This window comes from Somniosus microcephalus, chromosome 15 (assembly GCF_052327205.1).
Source record: "Somniosus microcephalus isolate GS21.2 chromosome 15, FLI_Smic_1.0, whole genome shotgun sequence".
NCBI lineage: Eukaryota > Metazoa > Chordata > Chondrichthyes > Squaliformes > Somniosidae > Somniosus > Somniosus microcephalus.
The window spans coordinates 33912936-33939078 of record NC_141001.1 but is presented as its reverse complement, the minus strand read 5'-3'; the positions used below and the strand labels follow the sequence as shown (position 1 = coordinate 33939078).

The 26143-nt window shown below is 47.8% G+C and overlaps 1 protein-coding gene across 5 annotated transcripts in view; it reads left to right on the top strand.

Annotated features, from left to right (window-relative positions):
* The first annotated feature begins 2123 nt into the window (after positions 1–2123).
* Positions 2124–26143, top strand: part of ptdss2 (phosphatidylserine synthase 2) — a 110280-nt gene continuing 86260 nt past the window's right edge. Inside the window, exons 1-2 of one of the 5 annotated variants that reach the window (XM_086007630.1) lie at positions 2124–2492; positions 18970–19071. In XM_086007630.1, the coding sequence (XP_085863756.1) occupies positions 2287–2492; positions 18970–19071 (308 nt within the window). In that variant the 5' untranslated portion in view covers positions 2124–2286. The remainder of the gene's footprint in view (positions 2493–18969; positions 19072–26143) is intronic. The other 4 variants (XM_086007632.1, XM_086007628.1, XM_086007633.1 and 1 more) reach the window with 4 other exon arrangements.

Here is a 26143-nt window from a genome sequence, read left to right as displayed (position 1 = left end):
AGGTCTCGTTGCACTTCCCCTTCTCCCAATCTATTGCCGTTCAGATAATAATCTGCCTTCCTGTTTTTGCCACCGAAGTGGATAACCTCACATTTATCCACATTATACTGCATCTGCCATACATCTGCCCAATCACCCAACCTGTCCAAATCATACTGGAGTTTTCTCCAGCTAAATATTGGGAAGACCGAAGCCATTGTCTTTGGTCCCTGCCACAAACTCCGTTACCTAGCCACCGACTCCATCCCTCTCCCTGGCAACTGTCTGAGGCTGAACCAGACTGTTCGCAACATTGGTGTCGTATATGACCCTGAGATGAGCTTCTGACCACATATCTGTGGCATCACTAAGATCACCTACTTCCACCTCCATAACATCACTCGACTCTGCCCCTGCCTCAGCTCATCTGCTGCTGAAACCCTCATCCATGCCTCTGTTATGTCTAGACTTGGATTTTGACCAGCAATGATGAAGGATCGGCGATATACTTCTAAGTCAAGATGGTGTGTGACTTGGAGGGGAACTTGGAGGTGGTGGTGTTCCTATGCCCCTGCTGCCCTTGTCCTTCTAAGTGAAAGAGGTCGCGGGTTTGGAAGGCACTGCCGAAGAAGCCTTGGCAAGTTGCTGCAGTGCATCTTGTAGATGGAACACACTGCAGCCATGGTACACTGGTGGTGGAGGATGAATGTTTAAGGTGGTAGATGGGGTGCCAATCAAGCGGGCTGCTTTGTCCTGGATGGTGTCGAGCTTCTTGAGTGTTGTTGGAGCTGCACTCATCCAGGCAAGTGGAGAGTATTCCATCACACTCCTTACTTGTACCTGTTCCTGGGACGAGGGACAGGGTCACTGGCAAGACTTGGAAACTAAGTAGAGCCAGGCCTGGTTTAGTACCTGGAGGGGTGACCATCAGGGAAGACCAGGTGCAGAAGGTCACAGAAGGAGCCCCAAGGAGGGATGGTTGGTGAGAAGGTCACGGGAGGAGTGGCTGGTGAGCAGGCCCAGGCGGTGGGCTGAAGATTGTCGGACAGGAGGAATGGTGGAAATGGAATGGTGGCGTGCACCGACGCAGTGGCTTTGCTTCTCCCAGTCATGGGAGCTTGCAAGATCACATTTTGTTGTTCATGTACTTGTGCAATGACAATAAAGTTGAATTATTATTGTTATTAGATGGTGGAAAGGCTTTGGGGAGTCAGGAGGTGAGACACTCGCCACAGAATACCTAGCCTCTGACCTGCTCTTGTTGCCACAGTATTTATGTGGCTGGTCCAGTTAAGTTTCTGGTCAATGGTGATCCCCAGGATATTGATGGTTGGGGTTTCAGCGATGGTAAAACTGTTGAATGTCAAGGGGCGGTGGATAAACTGTCGCTTGTTTGAAATAGTCATTGCCTGGCACTTCTGTGGCACGAATGTTAAAGTACTTTCTATGGCCCTGTTGATCCTTTCAGCTTGGACCTTGGTCCCAGCCCGGTTCTGGTGAAGCCCATCCCAGCGGTACAGCCCCTTCCTTTCCCAGTAGTGGTACCAGTGTCCCATGAAATAGAAACCCTCTTTCCCACACCAATCCTTTAGCCACGTATTAACTTTCCTAATCTGATCTTCTCTGTGCCAATTCGCACGTGGCTTGATTACCCTCGAGGTTCTGCCTTTTATTTGAGCTCCTATGCCCTGGTAATCCCTCAACAGGATATCCTCCCTGTTCTTTCCTATGTCGTTCCACCCGACATGGGCCACGACAACTGGATCTCTCCCTGCCCTCCCTTTCCAGGAATGGTTTATAGCTGCAAAAAGGATAATGTTAACGTTGGCAAATGTACAGACATCCCTATTGTGTAAACATGCCAATAAATCGTAGGATGCTGCCAACTTGCATTTAAAAAAAATATACAAGGTTTGTTATTTACATCTAAATAAATTTGTGACTGAAGAATGCTGCCTGCTGTTTTTCTCTTTTGATGCACACATAACCAAATAAACTGTAACTAAACTTAAAACATTAAAGGAAACTTTGGTTCCCGGTGTTGTGCAGCCAGGAGGTGCAGCTGAACCTGGCTTGGGCACTGCAAGCACCTGAGCCTCAGTCTGGCCACAGCCAGTGCACCTGAGCTCTGCGACCGGAAGCGACGCCCCCAGCCGGGGTCTGGCCGGTTTCCGGTGGCGGTCCGCACATGCGTAGTGATGCGGCGGAGTGCCGGCTGGTGATTGGGATCGGGAGCCGCCACAGAGAGATCCCGCCCGCCATCAGCCCGGCAACTCTGTGCTCGGGGGGGTCCCGCCGCACCGACCTATGATCCGCGGGGCCAGCACCGACCGCGGTGCACTTCGAAAGCCGCCTGCGGCTGAGCCGAACGGCTTGCTGAGCGGCCCGGAGCCTGGAGCCCAGCAGCAGCAGCAGGGGGAGCCGGCCAGGAAGAGCGGCGGCAGGCAGGAGGAGCAGGCCCGGCGCAGCACCGAGTCCGAGGTGTTTGACGACGGCACCGTCACTTTCTTCTGGTGAGTTTGTGGAGGGGCAAAGGGGCAGTGACTGCCCAGTGACTGGGGTAGGGGCAGTGACTGCCCAGTGACTGAGGGGGGGTGGTAGGGGCAGTGACTGCCCAGTGACTGGGGTCGGGGCAGTGACTGCCCAGTGACTGGGGGTGGTAGGGGCAGTGACTGCCCAGTGACTGGGGGGCAGTGACTGCCCAGTGACTGTGTGGGGGGGGTGGTAGGGGCAGTGACTGGGTTGGGGGGGGGTGGTAGGGGCAGTGACTGGGTTGGGGGGGGGTGGTAGGGGCAGTGACTGGGTTGGGGGGGGGTGGTAGGGGCAGTGACTGGGTTGGGGGGGGTGGTAGGGGCAGTGACTGGGTTGGGGGTAGGGGTGGTAGGGGCAGTGACTGGGTTGGGGGGGTAGGGGCAGTGACTGGGTTGGGGGGGTAGGGGCAGTGACTGGGTTGGGGGTGGGGTGTAGGGGCAGTGACTGGGTTGGGGGTGGGGTGTAGGGGCAGTGACTGGGTTGGGGGTGGGGTGTAGGGGCAGTGACTGGGTTGGGGGTGGGGTGTAGGGGCAGTGACTGGGTTGGGGGGGGGTGTAGGGGCAGTGACTGGGTTGGGGGGGGTGTAGGGGCAGTGACTGGGTTGGGGGGGGTGTAGGGGCAGTGACTGGGTTGGGGGGGTGGTATGGGCAGTGACTGGGTGGGTGGGTGGGGGGGTGGTAGGGGCAGTGACTGGGGGTTGCTTTGATTACTCTGGGTAAAGACAGAACTCGAGGAGCTAGATTGCCCCGGGGCTGCGCTTATCAAGAGGGAGGTGTTACATTGTTTGCGGGGGGGTGGAGCTGTCTTTACTGTACCTGTTGTCCGCTTTGAGAATCAGATTACCTGCCCTTCTTGTGGAGGTTGTGATTTGAAGGTCTTTGCATAGTGACCAGTTTCTGAGCCGCTGGAAAGAGCCAATTCTCCAAGACGAAAAGGCTAAGAATGCGGTGCGGGTGCAGTGAGATGGGAGTAAGCAATACTGCCACAAGTTTATTGCAGCTTTTTGTTTTTGTTATAAATAGTGGCAGATAGAACTCTCCCGACTTCTTGGAAATAGCCAGTTACTCAGTATCCTGCTATTCTAAAGCCAGCATCAGATTCCAGCAGCAGACATTCGTGTCCCCACTACATTATATTTAATGTGGTTTCTGGCCACCTAAACTCCAGAGCTAACAAGAACTTTATTCAGCCATTTGGTGTCTACTTTTTGGGCCAGTGGATACTGGAAGGGGTATTATTAATCTATGAAACACATGGAACTTAAAGTCAATATTAAATCTCAGATAGGTTGGAAGTGGATTATTCCAGAACCTACTTGGAGTGCCATGTAAAAGTCACCTTGGCTTATTTGAAAGCTGAGTTTCAGTGCCTGAGTTATTCGAATGCTGATGTAGAAATCTCATTAAAGTTAGTTTGAGCCATGATTTCCTCAACGGGGTAATTTTACCTATAGGAAAAGAATTAAGGTTTGTACCGTGACAAGTTTTGAAGGTGTTCATGTTTCAATAATCGCAATGAAGTGGAAATATGATTTGCCATGTTTCACTCTGATCTGTGATCGGCAGGAGAACAGCTCCTTAGATCCGTACGTACACATGCTTCTGGTTATCTGTCTGCAATGTAAATGTTGAACTTGTAGTCTAATCATCTTTAGAACAGATTAGCTACTTGCTCTTTGCCTAGTCCCCTGCGAGCAAAGCACTTCAGTTATGGAGCCTGTAGCTTTCACTCGCAAAACTGCTGTGCTATTTTTTTTCGAGTAGTTAATGGGAGTGCAGTTTGATCACTTTGTTGCCAGGTATTGGAACTGCAGTGAAATTTGATCCGGCAGAGGGTAGTTGAGGTATGAGTAGATCGTCGTCCAGCATGTTGAAAGCATAAAACAGATTTCATCTCTCAAAATAGTTTCACAGATTTCTGATTCCTTAAGGGATGGAGTAATAGTAACTGAGAGCTAGGATAGAAGATGAATAGATATGTAATGTCTTAAAAATTCAATATTACATTAGCTGAGGATTCTGGATTGGAAGCAGAAAGAGTGGTGACAATAAACTGTCTGATACAATTTACAGTATTGAAAAGTCGGAATTATAACGGAGCCAACTGGGTGACCAAATGGTGGCCTCTCGTTCTAAATCCGTAAAGTAAAATTTCTTAATTGGAATCTGACAATCTACATTGTTTACTGGAAATATGCAGCAGGTCCTTCATCATAATACAGAAAAGCCAGCTTCATGTTTTGGATGTCGACCTATCGTTGGAACATTGATATGTTTTCCTCTCTTCAGGTGTGAACACCTGTGTTTGCAGAATTGTCTGCTTTTTATTTCAGATTTTGAGGATTTGCCGTATTTTGTTTTTCTGTATTAAAGGTTTTGTGTGTCTGTCAGCATGTGATATTGTAGTGCCCGCCCAGTGTCGATTGATCTGTCGTGACTGCACATGGACCAATTGTTCTTTGACAGCACCTCCCAAGCCTGTGACCTCTGCCACCTAGAAGGGTCAGGGCAGCAGACGCACAGGATTACCATCCCTTCCAAGTCACACACCAATCCTGGCTTGGACATGTATCGCCGTTCCTTCATTGTCGCTGGATTAAAATGCTGGAACTCCCTACTTAACAGCACTGTGGGAGCACCTTCACCTCGTGGACTGCAGTGATTCCTAAAGGTGGCTCACCGACACCTTAGGGCAACTAAGGATTGGCAATAAATCCAGTCATATCTCAAGAATGAATTAAAAAAAATTACACCCCAGCAATTCCACAAGTACACACAAGGCAGCCATTTAAAAAAAAAAAAAAAATACTCCACCTATATTTCCCTTTTTTAGCATTCTTCACTTTTCTCCTGTGTGACCTGCTCCCAAAATTCTCAGCCCCTTTGCGCCCTCTGACCCAAATCTCCCCTCTGAGAGTGGCCGCTCACAGGTCTTGGCTCGCTTAGCCCTTCCCCCTTCGTCGCCAAATGCACACGGGCGGCTTTAAAATTAGCCACGGACAGTGACCGTAAATAACAATTTAGCAATGGATTTACACGGAAATAGTGAGTCAAAAGAACAAAAGCAAGGAAAAGTTCAGCAAAATTAATTCAAACAAGTCATTAAAAATACACCGAAGAAAGTATGGGCATGCGGATATACAGGGGGGAGAGAAAGACGCACAGACTATTGCAGGCATGCACAGAGTGGGAGACATGGCAAAGAGTTGGTAGTAAAATGGACAGACTCCGAGGAGAGAGAATGAGACACTTGAGCGGAGACGAGAGAAAGTATGGAACAATCCAGAGAGATTGCGAAAGAGAGGGAGACAGAGTGTAATAGTAATGAGAACTTGGGGATTCTTTGTGATAAAACAGTAAATTCTGGAAATGTATATTTTTCAGATCTCCAGCACCTTTTTTTTACAATCTTGTTTGTATATCTCTGAACCTGACTGCTGTGTTACTCTTGTATCGTCCTTGTAGCTGCATCTTTTCCGTGCCACCTTTGTGAGCACTGGCGCTGTTGATACATCAGGCTAACTTAAAACTGCAGGAAGTGCCATCTGTGTGAGATTTTCATTAAGCTGAGAGTAATATCACAGAAATGAAAGTTCCATCTATAACATTATGGAAAAATAAACCTGAACCAGTCTTAAAACTATCTGTGATATTGTCTCGACTGGTTCAAACTGTATTATTTCCTGATTTAGGTTCAATTACATAGAAATTACAGCTCAGAAACAGGCCATTCGGCCCAACTGATCTATACCGGTGTTTATGCTCCACACAGGCCTCTTCCCATCCTACTTCATCTAATCCTTCTATTCCTTTCTTCCTCTTGTACTTTAACTAGCTCCACAAATGCATTGATGTTACTCGCTTCAACTACTCCATGTGGGAGCAAGTCTCACATTCTAACTACTGGGTAAAGAAGATTCTCCTGAATTCCTTATTGGATATATTAGTGACTATCTTATATTTGTGTCCTGGTTTTGGTTTTCCCCACAAGTGGAAACACCTTCCCTACATCTATCCCATCAAACCCCTTCATAATTTTAAAGACCTCTATAATCAGCTTTCTATTTTCTAGAGAAAAGAACCCAACCAGTTCAGTCTTTCCTGTTAGCAAGGATCACTGGATTGTGATCAGTGGAAGCTTTGCTGGTTACTATTTCCCCATAGACCAGGAATGCTGAAATCACTTATGGTGCTCCTGCTGATGCTCCGACAGATCGGTTAACTCGGAGACTGAATCAAATGCAAGACCTTCTTGGTCTGTCTCACTGCTGCTTTGCACCGAGCCATTGGAGAGTAATTTTACTCTTAAGAAGTTAAAATTATATAAAATCAGTAAGAGCCATGATATTAATAGCATATGTTTCTTTTGATCAGACACTCCCCACTCACGGGTGACTGTCATGTGGCATTTAAGGATGACACAGAATCCTAGAATGGTTACAGCACAGCAGGAGGTCATTCAGCCCATCGAGCCCAGGCCGGCTCTCTGCAAGAGCACTTCAGCTAGTCCCACTCTCCCGCCCTTTCCCCGTAGCCCTGCAATTTTTTTTCCTTCAGGTACTTATCCAATTCCCTTTTGAAAGCCACGATTAAATCTGCCTCCACCACCCTTTCAGGCAGTGCATTCCAGATCATAACCACTCGCTGCATAAAAAGTTTTTCCTCATGTTGCCTTTGGTTCTGCCAGTCACCTTAAATCTGTGTCCTCTTGTTCTCGACCCTTCTACTTTGTCCAGACCCCTCATGATTTTGAACACCTCTATCAAATCTCCTCTCAACCTTCTCTTTAAGGAGAACAACCCCAGCTTCTCCAGTCTATTCATGTAACTGAAGTCCCTCATCCCTGGAACCATTCTTGTAAATCTTTTCTGCACCCTCTCTTGGACCTTCACAGCCTTCCTAAAGTGCAGTGCCCAGAATTGGACACAGTACTCCAGTGGAGGCTGAACCAGTGTTTTATAAAGGTTCATCATAATTTCCTTGCTTTTGTACTCTATACCTCTATTTATAAAGCCCAGGATCCCGTATGCTTTTTTAACCGCTTTCTCAACCTGCCCTGCCACCTTCAACGATTTGTGCACATATACCCCCAGGTCTCTCTGTTCATGCACCCCCTTTAGAATTGTACCCTTTAGTTTATATTGCCTCTCCTCGTTCTTCCTACCAAAATGTATCACTTTGCACTTTTCTGCGTTAAATTCACGTGTCTGCCCATTCCACCAGCCTGTCTATGTCCTCTTGAAGTCCAGCACTCTCCTCCTCACTGTTCACTATACTTCCAAGTTTTGTGTCATCTGTAGATTTTGAAATTGTGCCCTGTACACCGAAGTTCAAGTCAATAATATATATCAAGAAAAGCAGTGGCCCTAGTACCGACCCCTGGGGAACACCACTATACCTTTCTCCAGTCCGAAAAACAACCGTTCACCACTACTCTCTGTTTTCTGTTACTTAGCCAATTTCATATCCATGCTGCCACTGTTGCTTTTATTCCATGGGCTTCAACTTTGCTGGCAAGCCTATTATGTGGCACTTTATCAAATGCCTTTTGGAAGTCCATGTACACCACAACAACTGCATTACCCTCATCAACCCTCTCTGTTACCTCATCAAAAAACTCAATCAAGTTAGTTAAACATGATTTGCCTTTAACAAATCCGTGCTGGCTTGCCTTAATTAATCCACACTTGTTCAAGTGACTGTTAATTTTGTCTCGGATTATCGTTTCTAAAAGATTCCCCACCACCACGGTTAAACTGACTGGCCTGTAGTTGCTGGGTTTATCCTTGCACCCTTTTTTGAACAAGGCTGTAACATTTGCAATTCTCCAGTCCTCTGGCACCATCCCCATATCTAAGGAGGATTGGAAGATTAGGTTCAGTACCTCCGCAATTTCCACCTTTACTTCCCTCAGCATCCTAGGATGCATCCCATCCGCTCCTGGTGACTTATCTACTTTAAGTACAGTCAGTCTTTCTAATACCTCTTTATCCCTTTTTAGCCCATCCAGTATTTCAACTACCTCTCCTCTTTCATTATGTCTTTGGCAGCATCTTCCTTGGTAAAGACAGATGCAAAGTACTCATTTAGTACCTCCGCTATGCCCTCTGCCTCCATGCGAAGGTCTTTTTGGTCCCTAATCGGCCCCACCCCTCCCCTTACTGCCCTTTTACTATTTATATGCCTATAGAAGACTTTTGAATTCCCTTTTATGTTAGCTGTCAGTCTATTCTCATACTCTTTCTTTGCCCCTCTTACTTCCTTTTTCACTTCCCCTCTGAACTTTCTATATTCAACCTGGTTCTCACTTGTAATCTCAACCTGACATCAGTCATATGCCCCCTTTTTCTACTTCATCTTGCTCTCTTTTATCATCCAGGGAGCTCTGGGTTTGGTTGCTCTACCTTTCCCCCTCATGGGAACGTACCTCGACTGTACACGAACCAGCTCCTCTTTAAAGGCAGCCCATTGTTCAATTACAGTTTTGCCTGCCAATCTTTGATTCCAATTTACCCGGGCCAGGTCCGTTCTCAACTCACTGAAACTGGCCCTCCTTCATCAATTAAATATTTTAACTCTAGATTGCTCCTTGTCCTTTTCCATTGCTAATCTAAACCTTATGATACTATGATCACTGTTCCCTAAATGTTCCCCTACTGACACTTGATTCACCTGACCCACCGCATTCCCCAGAATCTTTGGAATTTCTTACCCCAGAGAGCTGTGGAAGCTGAGTCATTGAATATATTCAAGGCTGAGATAGACAGATTTTTGAGTCAAGGGTTATGGGGAGCAGGCAGGATAGTGGAGTTGAGGCCAAAATCGGATCAGCCACGATCTCATTAAATGGCGGAGCAGGCTCGAGGGGCCGAATCTCCTGCTCCTATTTCTTATGTAGAACCAGATCCAGCAATGCCTCCTCCTTCGTTTGGCCGGAAAAGTACTGGTCAAGAAAGTTCTCCTGAACACGCTTCAGAAATTCTTCCTCCTCTCTGCCCTTTACACTTACACTATCACTATCCCAGTCTATAGTAGGGGAATGGAAGTCCCCTTAGGATAATTGAAGTCACCGTTAAATATTTTCCGGATTCCGTTATTACATAGGAAATGAATGTTAAATAGCTATAATTTCAACATAGTTATATAAACTATATTGGACACAGAATTTTCTAGTAATCTGTATCATCACACAAATGTACGGTGACTGCACATTAATCTATGAATACTATTCTGCGTCGAGGTCATAGAGTAGATTGCTTATCCGGAGTAAGCTATGATGGCTGGTGCTGACACATTGCAGACTGCAAACTTTATTCCCTTTTATCTTCTCTCCAACCACTCCATTTCCCATATAATTAATTTTTATTTTTAAATACCAGGGAGTGATTATAAGTCTGTCATCTAATTGACAGATTCAGCTGATGGTTATGTATCAGTTGAGCTTTGCTCTTGTGAGTTGACATCTGAAGTCTTTGATTAGATCACACTCTTAAAATCACTGCCAGATATTCATTATTCTCTGTAATCTGTGTGAAGTATGCAGTACACCAGCAATGGACCCCTTTTCAAACAAACCCGCAGTCAATTTGATGTACTCTTCTGTCACGTCAATAACTTCAAATCACAATGCATATATTCCAATTTGGAGGAACTTAACTAAATGTTTCTCATAGAAACGTATAAGATTCTGAGAGCACTTGACAGGGTAGATACTGAGAGGTTCTTTCCCCTGGCTGGAGACTCTCGAACTAGGGGGCATAGTCTCAGGATTAGTGGGTGGCCAGTTAGGACTGAGATGAGACATTTCTTCACTCAAAGGGTTGTGAATCTTTGGAATTATCTACGTCAGAGGGCTGTGGATGTTCACTCATCGCTGAAGCGTTTGCAACCATCTTCAGCCAGAAGTGCCGAGAGGATGAGCCAAATCGGCTTCCTCCTGATGTCCCTACCATCACAGAAGCCAGTCTTCAGCCAATTTGATTCACTCCACGTGATATCAAGAAATGGCTGAGCACACTGGATACAGCAAAGGTTAAAGGGCCATGACAACATCCCAGCTGTCGTGTTGAAGACTTGCACTCCAGAACTAGCTGCACCTCGAGCCAAGCTGTTCCAGTACACCTACAACACTGGCATCTACCCGACAATGTGGAAAACTGCCCAGGTATGTCCTGTCCACAAAAAGCAGGGCAAATCCAATCCGGCCAGTTACCGCCCCATCAGTCTACTCTTATCAGCAGAGTGATGGACAGGGCTATCGAGCGGCATTTGCTCACCAATAACCTGCTCATTGATGCTCAGTTTGGGTTCCGCCAGGACCACTCAGCTCCAGACCTCATTACCACCTTGGTCCAAGCATGGACAACAGAGCTGAATTCCCGAGGTGAGGTGAGAGTGACTGCCCTTGACATCAAGGCAGCATTTGACTGAGTGTGGCATCAAGGAACCCTAATAAAACTGAAGTCAATGGGAATCAGGGGGAAAAGCCTCCACTGGTTGGAGTCATACCTAGCACAAAGGAAGATGGTTGTGGTTAGTCATAGAGTTTTACAGCACAGTAAGAGGCCCTTCGGCCCATCGCGTCTGCGCCGGCCATCAAACCCTGTCTAATCTAATCCCATTTTCCAGCATTTGGTCCGTAGCCTTGTATGCTATGGCATTTCAAGTGCTCATCCAAATGCTGCTTGAATGTTGTGAGGGTTCCTGCCTCTACCACCCTTTCAGGCAGTGAGTTCCAGATTCCAACCACCCTCTGGGTGAAAAAGTTCTTCCTCAAATCCCCTCTAAACCTCCTGCCCCTTACCTTGAATCTATGCCCCCTTGTTATTGACCCCTCTACTAAGGGGAAAAGTTCCTTTCTATCTACCCTATCTATGCCCCTCATAATTTTGTACACCTCAATCAGGTCCCCCCTCAGCCTTCTCTGCTCCAAGGAAAACAACCCCAGCCTGTCCAGTCTTTCTTCATAGCTGAAGCGCTCCAGCCCAGGCAACATCCTGGTGAATCTCCTCTGCACCCTCTCCAAAGCAATCACATCCTTCCTATAGTGTGGCGACCAGAACTGCACACAGTACTCCAGCTGTGGCCTTACCAGCGTTTTGTAGAGCTCCATCATAACCTCCCTGCTCTTATATTCTATGCCTCTGCTAATGAAGGCAAGTATCCCATATGCTTTTTTAACCACCTTATCCACCTGTTCTGCTGCCTTCAGGGATCTATGTACATGCACACCAAGGTCCCTCTGATCCTCTGTCTTTCCTAGGGTCTTACCATTCATTGTGTATTCCCTTGCCTTGTTAGTCCGTCCAAAATGCATCACCTCACACTTTTCAGGGTTAAATTCCATTTGCCACTGTTCCGCCCATCTGACCAACCCATCTATATCGTCCTGTAGCCTGAGGCTTCCTGCCTCGCTATTTACCACCCCACCAATTTTCGTGTCATCTGTGAACTTACTGATCATACCTTTTACATTCACATCCAAATCATTAATGTAGACCACAAACAGCAAGGGACCCAGCACCGATCCCTGCGGTACCCCACTGGACACAGGCTTCCAGTCACAAAAACAACCTTCCACCATCACCCTCTGCCTTCTGCCACTAAGCCAGTTTTGGATCCAATGTGCCAAGGCACCCTGGATCCCATGGGCTCTTACCTTCCTGACCAGTCTCCTATGCGGGACTTTATCAAAAGCCTTACTGAAATCCATGTAAACCATATCCACTGCACTACCCTCATCCACACACCTAGTCACCCCCTCTCAAAAATTCAATCAAATTGGTCAGACATGATCTTCCCTTGACAAAGCCATGCTGGCTATCCCTAATTAATCCTTGTGTCAGAGCTCCTGCAATCTCCTCCTTTGCCTCACATAGTAGCCTGGGATACATCTCGTCCGGTCCTGGGGATTTATCCACTTGTAAGCCTGCTAAAACCACGAGTACTTCCTCCCTCTCGATGCTAATATGTTCAAGTATATCACAGTCCCCCTGCCCGATTTCTATGTCCACATCGTCCTTCTCCATGGTGAAAACAGATGCAAAAAATTCATTTAAAACCCCACCTACATCATCTGGCTCTACACACAGCTTGCGACTCTGGTCCCTTAATATGATGGTTGTTGGAGGTCAATTATCTAAACCCCAGGACATTGCTGCAGGAGTTCTTCAGGGCAGTGTCCTAGACCCAACCATCTTCAGCTGCTTCATCAATGACCTTCCCTCCATCAGAAAGTCGGAAGTGGGGATATTCGCTGATGATTGCACAGTGTTCAGTTCCATTCGCAATTCCCCAGATAATGAAGCCATCCATGCACGCATGCAGCAAGACCTGGGCAACATTCAGGCTTGGGCTGATAAGTGGCAAATAACATTCATGCTACACAAGTGCCAGGCAATGACTATCTCCAACGAGAGAGCGTCTAACCACCACCCCATGACATTCAATGGCATTACCATTGCCGAATCCCCCACCATCAACATCCTGGGGGTCACCATCGATCAGAAACTTAACTGGACCAGCCACACAAATATTGTGGCTACAAGAGCAGGTCAGAGGCTGGGTATTCTGCAGCGAGTGTCTCACCTCCTGACTCCCCAAAGCCTTTCCACCATTTACAAGGCACAAGTCAGGAGTGTGATGGAATACTCTGCACTTGCCTGGATGAGTGCAGCTCCAACAGCACTCAAGAAGCTCGACACCATCCAGGACAAAGCAGCCCGCTTGGTCGGCACTCCATCCACCACCTTAAACATTTCACTCCCTCCACCACCGGCACATCGTGGCTGCACTGTGTACCATCTACAAGATGCACTGCAGCAACTCCCAAACCCGTGACCTCTACCATCTGGAAGGACAAGGGCAGCAGGCACCTGTGGACACCCAAGTTCCCCTCCAAGTTAGACACCATCTCGACTTGGAAATGTATTGCCATTCCTTCATTGTCGCTGGGTCAAAATCCTGGAGCTCCCTCCCTAACAGCACTGTGGGAGTACCTTCACCACATGGACTGCAGCAGTTCAAGAAGGTGCCTTCTCAAGGGCAATTAGGAGTGGGCAATAAATGCTGGCCTTGCCAGTGATTCCCACATCCCAGGAACGAAAAAAAAAAAATATTCAAGGCTGAGATCAATAGATTTTTGGACTCTAAGGGAATTGAGGGATATGGGGATCAGGTGGGAAAGTGGAGTTGAGGTCAAAGATCAGCCATGATCTTATTGAATGGCAGAGCAGACTTAGTATGAGTATGGCCTACTCATGCTCTTATTTCTTATGTTCTTGTGTTCTAAAGATACTTTATATTGTTCAATCGCAGTTTATTGGATACTGCACATCCATTGTTAATTTTTCTCAATCAGGAAAGCCAGGGTTAGCCTTCCCAGTAAGATAAATCTCATCAGGTTTTAATGGACCGGATTTTTCTTTGAGCGGCGGCCGTTCATTAGACTTTCACTTGCCCATAGCTTTTGCACTGGAAGTTCCTGTCGGCAAACCATCCAAAAAGTACGGCACCCTCTACAGGGCATCTGGGACCTGTCTGAACAGAGCAAGCAACTATATATCTCCTTAACCAATTGGATTGAAGAATTGTTAATGAGCAGTGCAGAATTTGAACCAGGAACTGTCAGTTAGAATATTGAATTCAATGTCAAATCAGGTACAGCAAGTGAAGGAGAAGGAAAGAAAGATTGGATTGAGAGAGATAAGAGACAAAGAAAAAGTAAAAACAACATTTCAATTTTTTAAATCTCCAACTATAATTAAATTCTGAAGGAATGAGACTCCACACTTGCAACAGTTAATTTTCAGTGCCAGAGAGGTTGTTTGGTAGTAATTAAGACTTAACCACTGTTAAAAGGGTACAGGAAACTCTCGATTTACCGACACCCAAACGACCGGAAATCTCGGTTAACCGGCAAAATTCAGGAGTAGGTTCAGTTAAGTTTTTCTTAATAGTGGCCGTTTCTTGATTCTTGGCTGTGTAATCGGGGGTTTCTGCACTTGTTGCTAAGCAACAGGGACGCTTGGTCTGTGGCCGGGGTTCTTGCAGCTGTTGCTAAGCAACAGGGAAGCTTGGATTTGTTGCTGTGTACGGAGCTCTCATACCTTTTAACTATAACTCTCGGTAATCCGGACTTTTTGATAAACCGGCACCACGTCGGTGCCGGATAAAAAAAGAGTTTCCTGTACTTGCACTGGAATGGACAAGCCCTAACTTTTCTGGTGAGTTTAGTCCGTATCTGAGGTAAGTACAGCAACTTCATACTGTACAATGTATTTGAATTGTGAGTCAGACGGCGAGATGCTGTTTTCGGGAAGCTTCTGGCGGAATGTTGCATCTCACACAGCAACTTCCTGATCTCTGCGTTTGAATTGTGGATGTGCGGTCACCAGCAGTTGCGTTCCACGTGAATAACGGTGAGCACTGATCGCCTCACAGTTACTTCTACCTCCGTCTGGCCCAATATGTTTACACGATTAGATTGACATTTTTGACAATTTTTAAAAGCGCTTGTCAGGTTTTTATTGTCACTGCATAACGTTTGCCAGCATCACCTGTCTAAATGAGCGATTATGTTCTGGGGTGAAGCCAAGATGAAGTGAAATTGAAGAGATGATACCTGGTTACTTTAAGTATGACAGGATTTAATGAACCTCTTCCAGTACTCTGTGCTGGAGTAGGACATTAAGACCACCCACACCACTGCCAAGCACCGCTCCAGGCCATCAGAAGAAAGGAAACCGACCAATAACGAGCGGCTCTAACAGGGCACGTGATGGTAAAGGGCAAGCGGCATCCAACCGCATCCTGGATGGAGGGAAACATTTGTAGCAATCACTCTGGTGAAGTCAAAAGTGTGGCTTGCAGCTGCTGGACAAAAAGCCTCAACAGTTTTTTGGTGGGGGGGTGTTCCAGATTTCCACTAGCCTTTGTAAAAGTGCTTCCTGACATCACTGAATGGCATAGTTCTAATTTTAAGTTTGTGCTACCTTGTTCTGGGCTTCCTCCCACTAGAGGAAATAGTTTCTCTCATCTACCCTATCAATTCTTTTAATCATCTTAAACCTTAATTAGATCACCCCTTAACCTTCTATACTCCAGGGAATGCAAGTCTATTCTATGCTACCTGTCCTCCATAATTTAACTTTTAGCCACATTCAGTGGTATCTTTGGCAGAAAGACAGAATCTATGTCTCTTTTTATTCGTTTATGGGATGTGAGCATCGCTGGCAAAGCCAGCATTTATTGCCCATCCCTAACCACCCTTCAGAAGATGGTGGTGAGCCGCCTTGAACCGCTGCAGTCTGTGTGGTGAAGGTACTCCTCTAGTGCTGTTAGGTAGGGAGTTCCAGGATTTTGACCCAGCGACACTGAAGGAACGGCTTTATGTTTCTAAGTCAGGATGGTGTATAACTTGGAGGAGAACTTGCAGGTGATGGTGTTCACAGGTGCCCACCACCCATGTCCTTCTGGGTGGTAGAGTTCATGGGTTTTTATGTAGATTATATGCAAAAGTTAACAGCAGGTATCTTTGAATCTCAGAATGTGGCCTGAATTTGTATTTCTTGGATTTGCTAGTGCAGTTTTTGGTATCTTTTCCGATCTCAACCTGTTCAAGTAGAAGTAGTTAAGCCAGGTGAAGCTTGCCAGACATGTCGTTGAGATTAAAATGGGGCCAATCTGGTGACTTTTTAATCAAAGTTATATGATATACATGGATCTCGATGTATATTGAGGGTATGTACGATCTGAGTGTTAATTAATATTTCTTTATAAAGCAAATGCAAAGTTTGGTCAGAGGTATAAATGGTTACAATCTGCAGAACCATGTTTGAGAATAAATCTCTAGGATATTTTGCAGCCTGTGGCGTCAGCAGAGTTCTGCACATATGTTTAAATTAGTATTCAAGTATAACTAGCGGGATCCCTACTTCAGGTCTGACTAGTTATGCGAAGTGTTCTACATAAAGTATTAAACATCACTGCAGAACCATACATTTTCTAATAAAATAGTGGGTGTGATGCTAACACTAATAGTTTTTTCAAGAAAACTCTTCTGCTTTCGGTTTCTTTTTTTTTAACATTGTACTCGTGCCATAAAGAGCAAAGCAATAATATTTTGCACTACACACCCATTTTCTGTTAAACCTGCCCTCTTAGTTTACTGCCCCATCTTCATGCTTCTCTTGACATATCTACTTTGTGAAGGATTTCCACAGCCGCCTTGGTCAGCAGTTTCGTGAGGGGGGGGCGGGGAGGGATTTATGTTAAGCTTGCTCATATTTCTCGTTTGCTGTATTTGCAGAACTAGTAGAATATGGATTCTGTCTCAGGCCTAATGTCTAATATACAGGGAATATTGCACTGTGTTTGATAAGCTACTCTTGTTCTGAACTAAATGCCCATTATGACTAGTCGCACCTGAAATGTGGCTAGATATACTTGAATACTGACACATTTATTGCTGCATTTCATCATCGCAGCCAGTGCATACTTTCTGTATCGCCTGCTATCTGATAATACAGGTGAAATAAACTGTTTCTGCCCATTGGGATTTGTGTTTTGCTGTATTTCAGTAGTTAAAATGGTGTGAAGTATTTATTTTAATCTATGTTCTGATTTTTAGTTTTTCCATCCTTGAGTCACTTGTTGCACACTATTATTAAATCATTTTTGAATATGAAATATGAGAGATATTCTTATCCCCACTCTCCATTTAAATTAAAAAATATGCTGAAATCATGCAGTTAAATCTCTTTCCTAATTCTAGCCTGGACTTGCTGTATCTAGAGGGAGCGGCTGTCTTGCCTGGTGGAGCATGTAGGTGCTTTTGTGCTCTGTTGCCATAGTGAAGTGGATTTTTTTTAAAAAAGCAATAGATCTATTATGTCCCTTCAGTTGGCCCTCCCGAGATTATTACTTGATATAACCACTTTGCTATAAGGCAAGGCCTGTTTGCTTCAGTTGTGACAAAAATAGCTTGTAAATGTTAAATAGGAGTCTGTTTTGAGGACTATTAGCTGGCTGGGCATAGTATGTGCCTGTTTACAGTGCCAAGACAATGTGTTTCAGTTCGATTTATGTTGAGGCTTTTAGTCTCTCTTAATGGTAATAAAAACAGAAAATGCTGGAAATACATAGCAAGACACGGCTGCTGGTAATATTTGAGACCTTCCGTGACCAGTGGGCACCACAGGGACTAGAGTGTGTAGCGGACACTGGAAATAATATTCTTTAATATTATAAGTTTCCTTTGGTTTAGTATCTTATTAGTTGTGCCTCTCTAAAAAGGGTCACTTTTGTTTGACGCCAGTGTCTCCTCATTGGTTTATTAGAAAAGGCACCTGAAGAGATGGTTTAAGTTAATGCTTTTGTGGGATTCTTCATCAGGATTCTTTGGCTTCTAGTGAGAAAAATTGGTCAGTTTGGACTGGCTGAGGAGAAGGTTTGAGACTTTTCCCTGCAGCATATTTCTTGGTTAATATTACTTACTGTAGCATTAGGCTGAATGCAGTGCTTTGACTGGCACGTGTCAGGGGACCAGCTTCAGATCCTTACAGCTCACTTCCTTAGCAGCTCAGTTTGATCATCTTGTCTCGCCAACTTATTCGAAGGTTTAAAAGTGGGCAGATTCATTCAAGGTAAATAAATTGGCTGAAACGTTGAAAGCTGGGGGGGTGGTGGGGGGGGGAATAGGAAAGGAGAAGATAGTACTAACTGGATTGCTGAGGGTTTTGGTATTGGGGACCCATACTGTTTCTAAACGTAATACAAATGAATCAAATTCGCACTAAACTGAGGGGGGATCAGCCTAGGGAAGCAGTCAAGGATGTACAACATGAACTAGGTAAAATCTGTAATGGGTGTAATGGTGGCAGATTAGATTCAATGCTGATGAAATTTATTTAGTTGAAATAAGTGAGCACATTGGAAGAAAAATGAGCAGCATATGATGCTGAAATAGCTAAAGGTGAATTTGAGCTCTTTCTAGGGATGTTATCAGACTCGGTGGCTAACTTGTTCAGTCACTGTTGAGCAGCAATCTGTAAAACAAATGGAATGCTGGATAGTGGAGCAATAGTTGGAGCTAAATCTATGTAGTGCTCTGACCAGACTGCATTATTTCTGGTCACTGGGACACAAGGAGTCAATTGCCAAGAAAAGGTTTAAAAAATAAGCTGCTATCAGTGCAGATGATAGATGTCGCTTTCTCCATTTTTCTGCATTAATTTGCTGGTAAGTGGGTTTTGTAGCAAAAGTAATTGATTTGAAATGTATCTACCTTTTGAAATTGAACTAGACACTGTTCTGAACTGGACTTTTTAAAAAAAAAAAAAAAAAAAAAATAGTTTTAGAAATATTTCCCAGTTGTTATACTTGCGTATGGGTATTATCTGTTGGGTTAGTTCAGCTGTGTGACGGTATTGCGAGCCAGTAATTTTATTTGTATTCGCAGGAGAGCTCACACCTTGACTGTGTTATTCATCCTGACTTGTGCACTGGTTTATGTTACTCTGTTGGAAGAAACCCCTCAGGACACAGCCTATAATATTAAGAGGTAAGTCGAGGCTTCGTGCAAGCAGCTCGTGTAATGCTCTACTTTCATTGCTAAAGTCCAATACAATTACAAAATTTACTTTCAGTTTTCCATATCTTGCCCCTTTCAAATCACTCCAGGATGCTGGGCTGTCCTGTGCTAATCTCTGATTTAGCAAGTCTGGTGACAGAAGTTACACGTGGCAGTCCACAAGCCCTGTTCCACCTCTGAGTTGCAGATAGTACATTCAGTCCACAGCTTTATGTACAGTAAACTCTTGTTTAAACAGTGCGTAATCATCTGGAATACTTTAATAACCAGCAAAATAGATAACTGGTAATCTTACTGAATCCATCCAGCACTCGTTTTGCCGAGTCAGAGTCTCCCACGGTGGTCGAGTTAGTCAGTGGTTTTTATTTTTGTTTGTTAAAAATTGCCTTGGTAGGTATACCTCTCGTTATCCAGAATTTTTCACCAACCGGCACCATCCTGGTCCCATAGGTGCCGGATAAGAAAGAATTTACTGTATCTGGTAAAGCCCCTCTGCAAAACTGTATACAAGAAACTTTCGATTCACCGGCACCTAAATAACCGGAAATCTCGGTTAACCGGCAAAATTCAGGAGTATGTTCAGGTAAGTTTTATTACTTGCCTTCCTTGATCTGTTGCTGTACAAGGGTGTGGCTGCAGCTGTTGCTAAGCTACAGAGATGCTTGGAACTTGTGGCCATTGTTCTGAACCTGTTGCTAAGCAACAGGGTTTGTTGCTTTATACGGAGCTCTCGGCTCCGTATCTTTTACTATAGCTTTCGGTTATCCGGAATTTTTGATGAACCGGCACCACGTCGGTCCCGGATTAAAAAAAAGTTTCCTGTACTTCACCCTTCACGCAATGGGAAGAGGGGAAAATTTAAATTGAATAATTTAAACTGATCTGTGGCTCCGGTTTCCTGTAGGCCCTTTGGAGGTTAGTTTGGAAAATGGCAAGCCTGTCTTCTGTGCATTTGAGTTGGGCTCCAGAGGGTCAACAGGAGATTGGAGACACAGGATAGCAGTGCAGAGAGGCTGGTTTGGCAGTGCTGTCCTAAAACCTGGATCTAGAACCTACAACCAAGTACTTTGAAAGTCATCAAATGCTAGTGGAGGGCAGTGCTTGGGAAACAAGAAAATTCATTGGTGGAGCCTACGATTTTAGGTGGCCGAGATGCCCGGGAATAAACTAAAGTGTCACCTAAAATGCTGCCTGTATCCAATCGCACATCAAGTTCCACTTGCCCATCACCCCTATCCTTGCTGACCCACATTGGTTCTTGGTCCTCAACGGCCTCAAATTTGAAGTTCTCACCCTTGTGTTTAATCCTTCTATAGACTTGCTCTTCTCTATCTCCGTAGACTCCTCAAGCCCTACAACCACCAACCCCCCCACCCCCAAAAAAAAAACTCTGTTTCTCTGTATTTAACCCCCTCCCGTTGTCTCACCCTTGGCGACTGTATCTTCAGCCGTGTAGGTCCCACTAATCAGAAATAAACTCCTCTGTGCCTCCACCTTTCTTGCCTCCTTGTGAGATCCTTCTTAAAACCCAAGCTTTTGGTCACACCTCCTAATCAATACTCCTTTGGCTTGCTGTCCATCTTCCTTATAGCTCTGTGTAGCACCGTGAGGCATTTTTCTATGTTAAAGACACCGCACAAATGCAAGTTCCTGATGTATGTATTAAGCTTTCTAACAGGACTAGACAGACTAGATGCAGGAAGGATGTTCCCGGTGGTGGGGGAGTCCAGAACCAGGGGTCACAGTCTAAGGATAAGGGGTAGGCCATTTAGGACTGAGATGAGGAGGAATTTCTTCACCCAGAGAGTGGTGAACCTGTGGAATTCTCTACCACAGAAGGCAGTAGAGGCCAATTCATTAAATATATTCAAGAAGGAGTTGGATATATTTCTTAAGGCTAAAGGGATCAAGGGACATGGGGAGAAGGCAGGGACAGGGTACTGAGTGTGGATGATCGGCCATGATCTCATTGAATGGCGGAGCAGGCTCGAGGGGCCGAATGGCCTACTCCTGCTCCTATCTTCTATGTTTCTATGAATTGGAACTTGGAAAGTTTACACCTATCGGGATCACGGGGGTATGGGGATTTTCTGGTAGTTGCAGCTTGTAGTGGGGAGTACCCTCGTGTGGTTTGCTGAGTGTTAGTACAGTTCAAGTGGAGTTTTTAGGAGGGCAGCAGTCTCCGTCTTCCAGTTTGGGTGGGTTCCACATCTGAAGCTACAAACTGTTGTCTCCTTTTACTTGAACATCCCATTAGAAATCCTGCTCGGTCTCTGGAAGCTGCAGATACTGCTCCATTTCTGTGATACCCAACTATACAACATCAAGCTTACGGGCCGAGTAGAGGGCAGACAGATCATCAAAGTCTGATTGCAGGAGAAACGTCTTTACCCAGAGAGTGATTAGAATGTGGAACTTGCTGAGGCAAATAGCATAGATGCATTTAAGGGGAAGCTAGTTAAGTACATGAGGGAGAAAGAAATAGAAGGGTATGTGATTAGGGTGGGAGGAGGCTGTGGAGCATGAACACCGGCATCGACCAATTGGACTGAGTGGCCTGTTTCTGTGCTGTAATTTCTATGTAAAACCATCTGGAAGACGCTACAGATGCATTCGCACCCGTACGACCAGATTTAGGAACAGCTTCTTTCCCAGGGCTGTCATCCTACTGAACTCCACAAATAAACACTAAAGCCTGCACATCTGCCGATGCACTTTATTATGGTCATATTTATGCTAATATATATGTACAAATGTATGTTGAAATGTTTAAGTGTCCAATCCAAATTGTACACTCTCGGGAGCCGCAAGCCTACATTTCGTTGTACTGCACTTGTGCACTAACAATGACAAAAGTTGATTTGATTTGATTTGATTTGGGGTGCTTCCATGATGCTACGGAATGCTGATAGTTTCTCAAATGTATTTTTGTTTGTTACAAAATGCTGTTGTATGAACAGAAAGCACAACGAGATCAGTGTGTGGGTTGCCACATTGGGGAAACACTGTGTGTATGTAGATAAACCTGTATAATCCCCTTTTAACTGCTGTATTCCCCTCCCCCCGCAAGACAGTTGCAAGCTGAGAGGAATAAGGCATGTTCAGACTTGCCTGCTGCGGAGAGAAGGAAAACCAATCAGGTTTCAGCAGGTGACCAATCCGTGAGTCATCACAGGTTCGCGGGCTTCACGAATTCAGTACTGTATTGTGAGAGTTGGAGTAAAGACCTATTTCTTGTAGCTCGCTGTGTTGCCTATTTCTTTACGCGGGAGACCGTAGTCCCCCACATTGGTGACCCCGAATGTCGGCGGCCGAAGCCCCCGACTCACGCAGCCCTACAGAGGCCAGCAACGACCCGACGGCAACCAGCAGCAGCCCGATGTCGGCCGGCGCCGTGTCCTTGAAGCTCCCCACCTTCTGGGAACACCAAGCACCAGCTTGGTTCGCGCACACGGAGGCCCAATTCACCCTTCGCAGGGTTCAAGACGACGAAGAAAGGTACCTCCACGTAGTCTCAGCACTAGCAAGCTCCACCACCGCCGAAATTCTCGACCTGCTGGGGAACCCACCACAGACCGGCAAGTACTCGACCATTAAGGGCCGCTTGCTGCAGGCTTACGGCCTGTCCAGTGAGGAGAGGGCCCGCAGGCTTCTCTCACTACCAGGCCTTGGCGACTCTACCCCGACCCAGTTGATGAGCCGGATGCTTGTGCTCCTGGGCTCGGAACCGCAGTGCTTCTTGTTTCGGCCCCTTTTCCTCAGCCTGCTTCATCAGCAGGAACAGACTGCCCTCGCGGGGTCCCCGATCATGGACTGCGTACAATTGGCAGCTGCCGCGGACAAAGTCTTCGCCGTCGCCCAACTCGGCTCTGCAGCCGCGAGGCTCCCCGACACCACCGAGCGCGCGCCGCCACGCCAGGCCACAGAACTATGCTACTACCACGCGCGTTTCGGCCGCAAGGCCCAACACTGCAGAGCACCCTGCTCTTTCGATCAAACCAAGATGGCCGCCCGGCCCAACGCACCAGCCCCGTGCCGCCGCCTAGGCCCGCTCGACCGCACCCCCCCCCGCCACGGTGGCCATCGGCACCGCAGGTAAACTGCTGTACATAACTGACTCCCTTTCAGGGCGCAGATTCCTTTGCGACACTGGAGCCCAATGCAGCATAATTCCTGCCTCCCAGCTCGACATCCAGGCAGGCCGCAGCGGCCCACCTCTCGTGGCGGCAAATGGCGCAGCCATCGCTACTTTCGGAAAGCAACGGGCCGAGGTTTGTTTCAATGGCCAGCGATTTACGTGGGATTTCGTGACGGCCTCGGTGGCACATCCCTTGCTGGGCGCCGATTTTCTTTGCGCCCACAGACTCCTGGTCGACGCAGCAACTTTCGCTTCACTGGCCTGCCAGCAGAGCAACAGCCCGGCCCTCGTCGGGTCCTGCTCCGCCCCGGCGCATGACGACTACGCCCGCCTACTCGCAGATTTCCCGAGGCTCACACAACCGACCTTCTCAGCCGCGGCAGTCAAGCATGGTGTCGAGCACCACATCGCCACTACGGGACCACCAGTGTTCGCCCGAGCCAGACGCCTGGACCCAGCCAAGATGGCGGTGGCCAAGGAAGAATTCGCCACGATGGAGAAACTGGGCATCATCCGCCGCTCGAACAGCCCCTGGTCGTCCCCCCTCCACATTGTGCCCAAGCCGGGCGGTGGCTGGCGCCCCTGCGGCGACTACAGACGGCTCAACGACGCCACCACGCCCGATAGATACCCCATTCCGCACATCCAAGACTTCTCGGCACACCTAGCAGGAAAGTCGGTCTTTTCCAAGGTCGACCTGATTCGCGGCTACCATCAGGTCCCCGTCCACCACGCAGACGTCCAGAAGACGGCGGTCATCACCCCCTTCGGACTGTTCGAGTTCCTGCGCATGCCCTTCGGGCTCAAGAACGCCGCACAGGCCTTCCAACGGCTCATGGACTCCGTCCTACGGGACCCGAGCTTCCTGTTCGTCTATCTGGATGATATCCTCGTGGCTAGTACCAGCAAGGCCGAGCACACGCGCATTTGCGCTCTTTTCCAGCGCCTCAGCCAACACGGGCTAATCGTCAACCCGGCCAAATGCCAGTTCGGAGCAGCCCAAATTGACTTTCTCGGCCACAGAATCTCGCCAAGGGGAGCCATTCCCCTACCTTCCAAGGTGCAGGCGGTGGCGGATTTTCCCCAGCCCACCTTGGTCAAGGCGCTGCAGGAATTTTTGGGGATGGTCAATTTCTATCACCGTTTCGTGCCCAAGGCCGCCTCACTCATGCGCCCCCTCTACGAAGCCACCAGGGGCAAAACGGGCAAAGAGCAACTCACCTGGTCCAGCGAGATGGCGACAGCCTTCCACCAGACCAAAAGCGCCTTGGCCAACGCCACACTACTGGCCCACCCCATCCCGGGTGCCAAGACAGCCCTTACCATGGACGCCTTGGATTGCGCCGTCCAGCAACAGTGGGTCGATGGCGCGTGGCAGCCACTGGCATTTTTCAGCCGACAGCTGCGCAAGAACGAGCAGGCCTACAGCACGTTCGACAGAGAGCTCCTGGCCCTGTTCCTGGCAATCCGGCACTTCCGTTTCCTTCTGGAAGGCCGGCCGTTCACTGCATTTGTGGACCACAAGCCGCTCACTTTCGCCATGGCCAAAGTAACCGAACCCTGGTCCGCGCGCCAACTCAACTTCATCTCGGAGTTCACCATGGACATCCGCCACGTCGCCGGCAAGGACAATTTGATGGCCGACTGCCTCTCAAGACCCTCGCTCCATGCAGTGCACCTGGGCGTCGACTACGCCAGCATGGCGAGAGACCAGGCCGCCGACGCGGAGATCCAGGCCCTCAGGACGTCAACCACCAGCCTCACTCTGGCCGACATCCACTTCCACGCAGCAGGCACAACCCTCCTGTGCGACGTCTCAGTCCCTTCGCCTAGGCCGGTCGTCCCATCCGCCTGGCGCAAGCGAGTTTTCGACATCATCCACGGCCTCTCACATCCAGGGATGCGTGCGTCTCAGAAACTCATGTCCGCCAAGTTTGTCTGGCCTGGACTCCACAAGGATGTGAGAGACTGGACCAACACATGCGTGGCATGTCAGCGCGCTAAGGTCCAGCAGCACACCAAGGCGCCATTGGAGTGTTTCCCGGTGCCCGAGAGGCGTTTCGACCACGTCCACGTCGATCTGGTAGGCCCCTTGCCGCCGTCGCACGGTTTCACACACTTGCTCACGATCGTCGACCGCACCACCAGATGGCCCGAGGCGATTCCCCTCGCCTCCACCACCACGACCGACGTCGCGCGAGCATTTGTCTCGACATGGGTGGCCCGGTTCGGCGTGCCGACCGACATATCCTCAGACAGAGGCCCCCAGTTCACCTCCCATTTGTGGAATGCCATCACCGCCGGCCTCTGCACCAAGTTGCACAGGACAACAGCCTACCACCCGCAGGCCAACGGGCTCTGCGAGCGCTTTCATCGTTCCTTGAAAGCCTCCCTCCGCGCCAGCCTGGCCGACACCAGCTGGACCGACAAACTACCCTGGGTCCTCCTGGGATTGCGCACCGCGCCCAAAGAGGACCTCCGCGGCCGAGATGGTCTACGGCCAACCGCTCAGAGTACCAGGCGACTTCCTCCCCCTGACAACGGAGCCGTGGTCGGCCGCCAGACAGCTTTCCTTGCACCAGGACGCGGCCCAGCAATTCCGTCCAGTGCCCACTTCGCAACACGACCCGCAGCCGTCCTACGTGCCTCGAGACTTACGACATGCGGAGTTCGTCTTCGTGCGCCGGGACGCGCACAGAGGCCCGCTGCAGGCACCATACACCCGCCCCTTTCCAGTATTGGAGACGGACAAAGCTTTTCTTATCGACGTCGGCGGGAAGCCGGACCTTATTTCAGTAGACCGCCTCAGCGTCCCGTTTCGGCCGGCTCTTCCCCCACGGCGGGGCAGACCTCCCGCGTTGGCGGCGGCCCCACAAGAGGACCAAGACATGCCAGAACCTTACT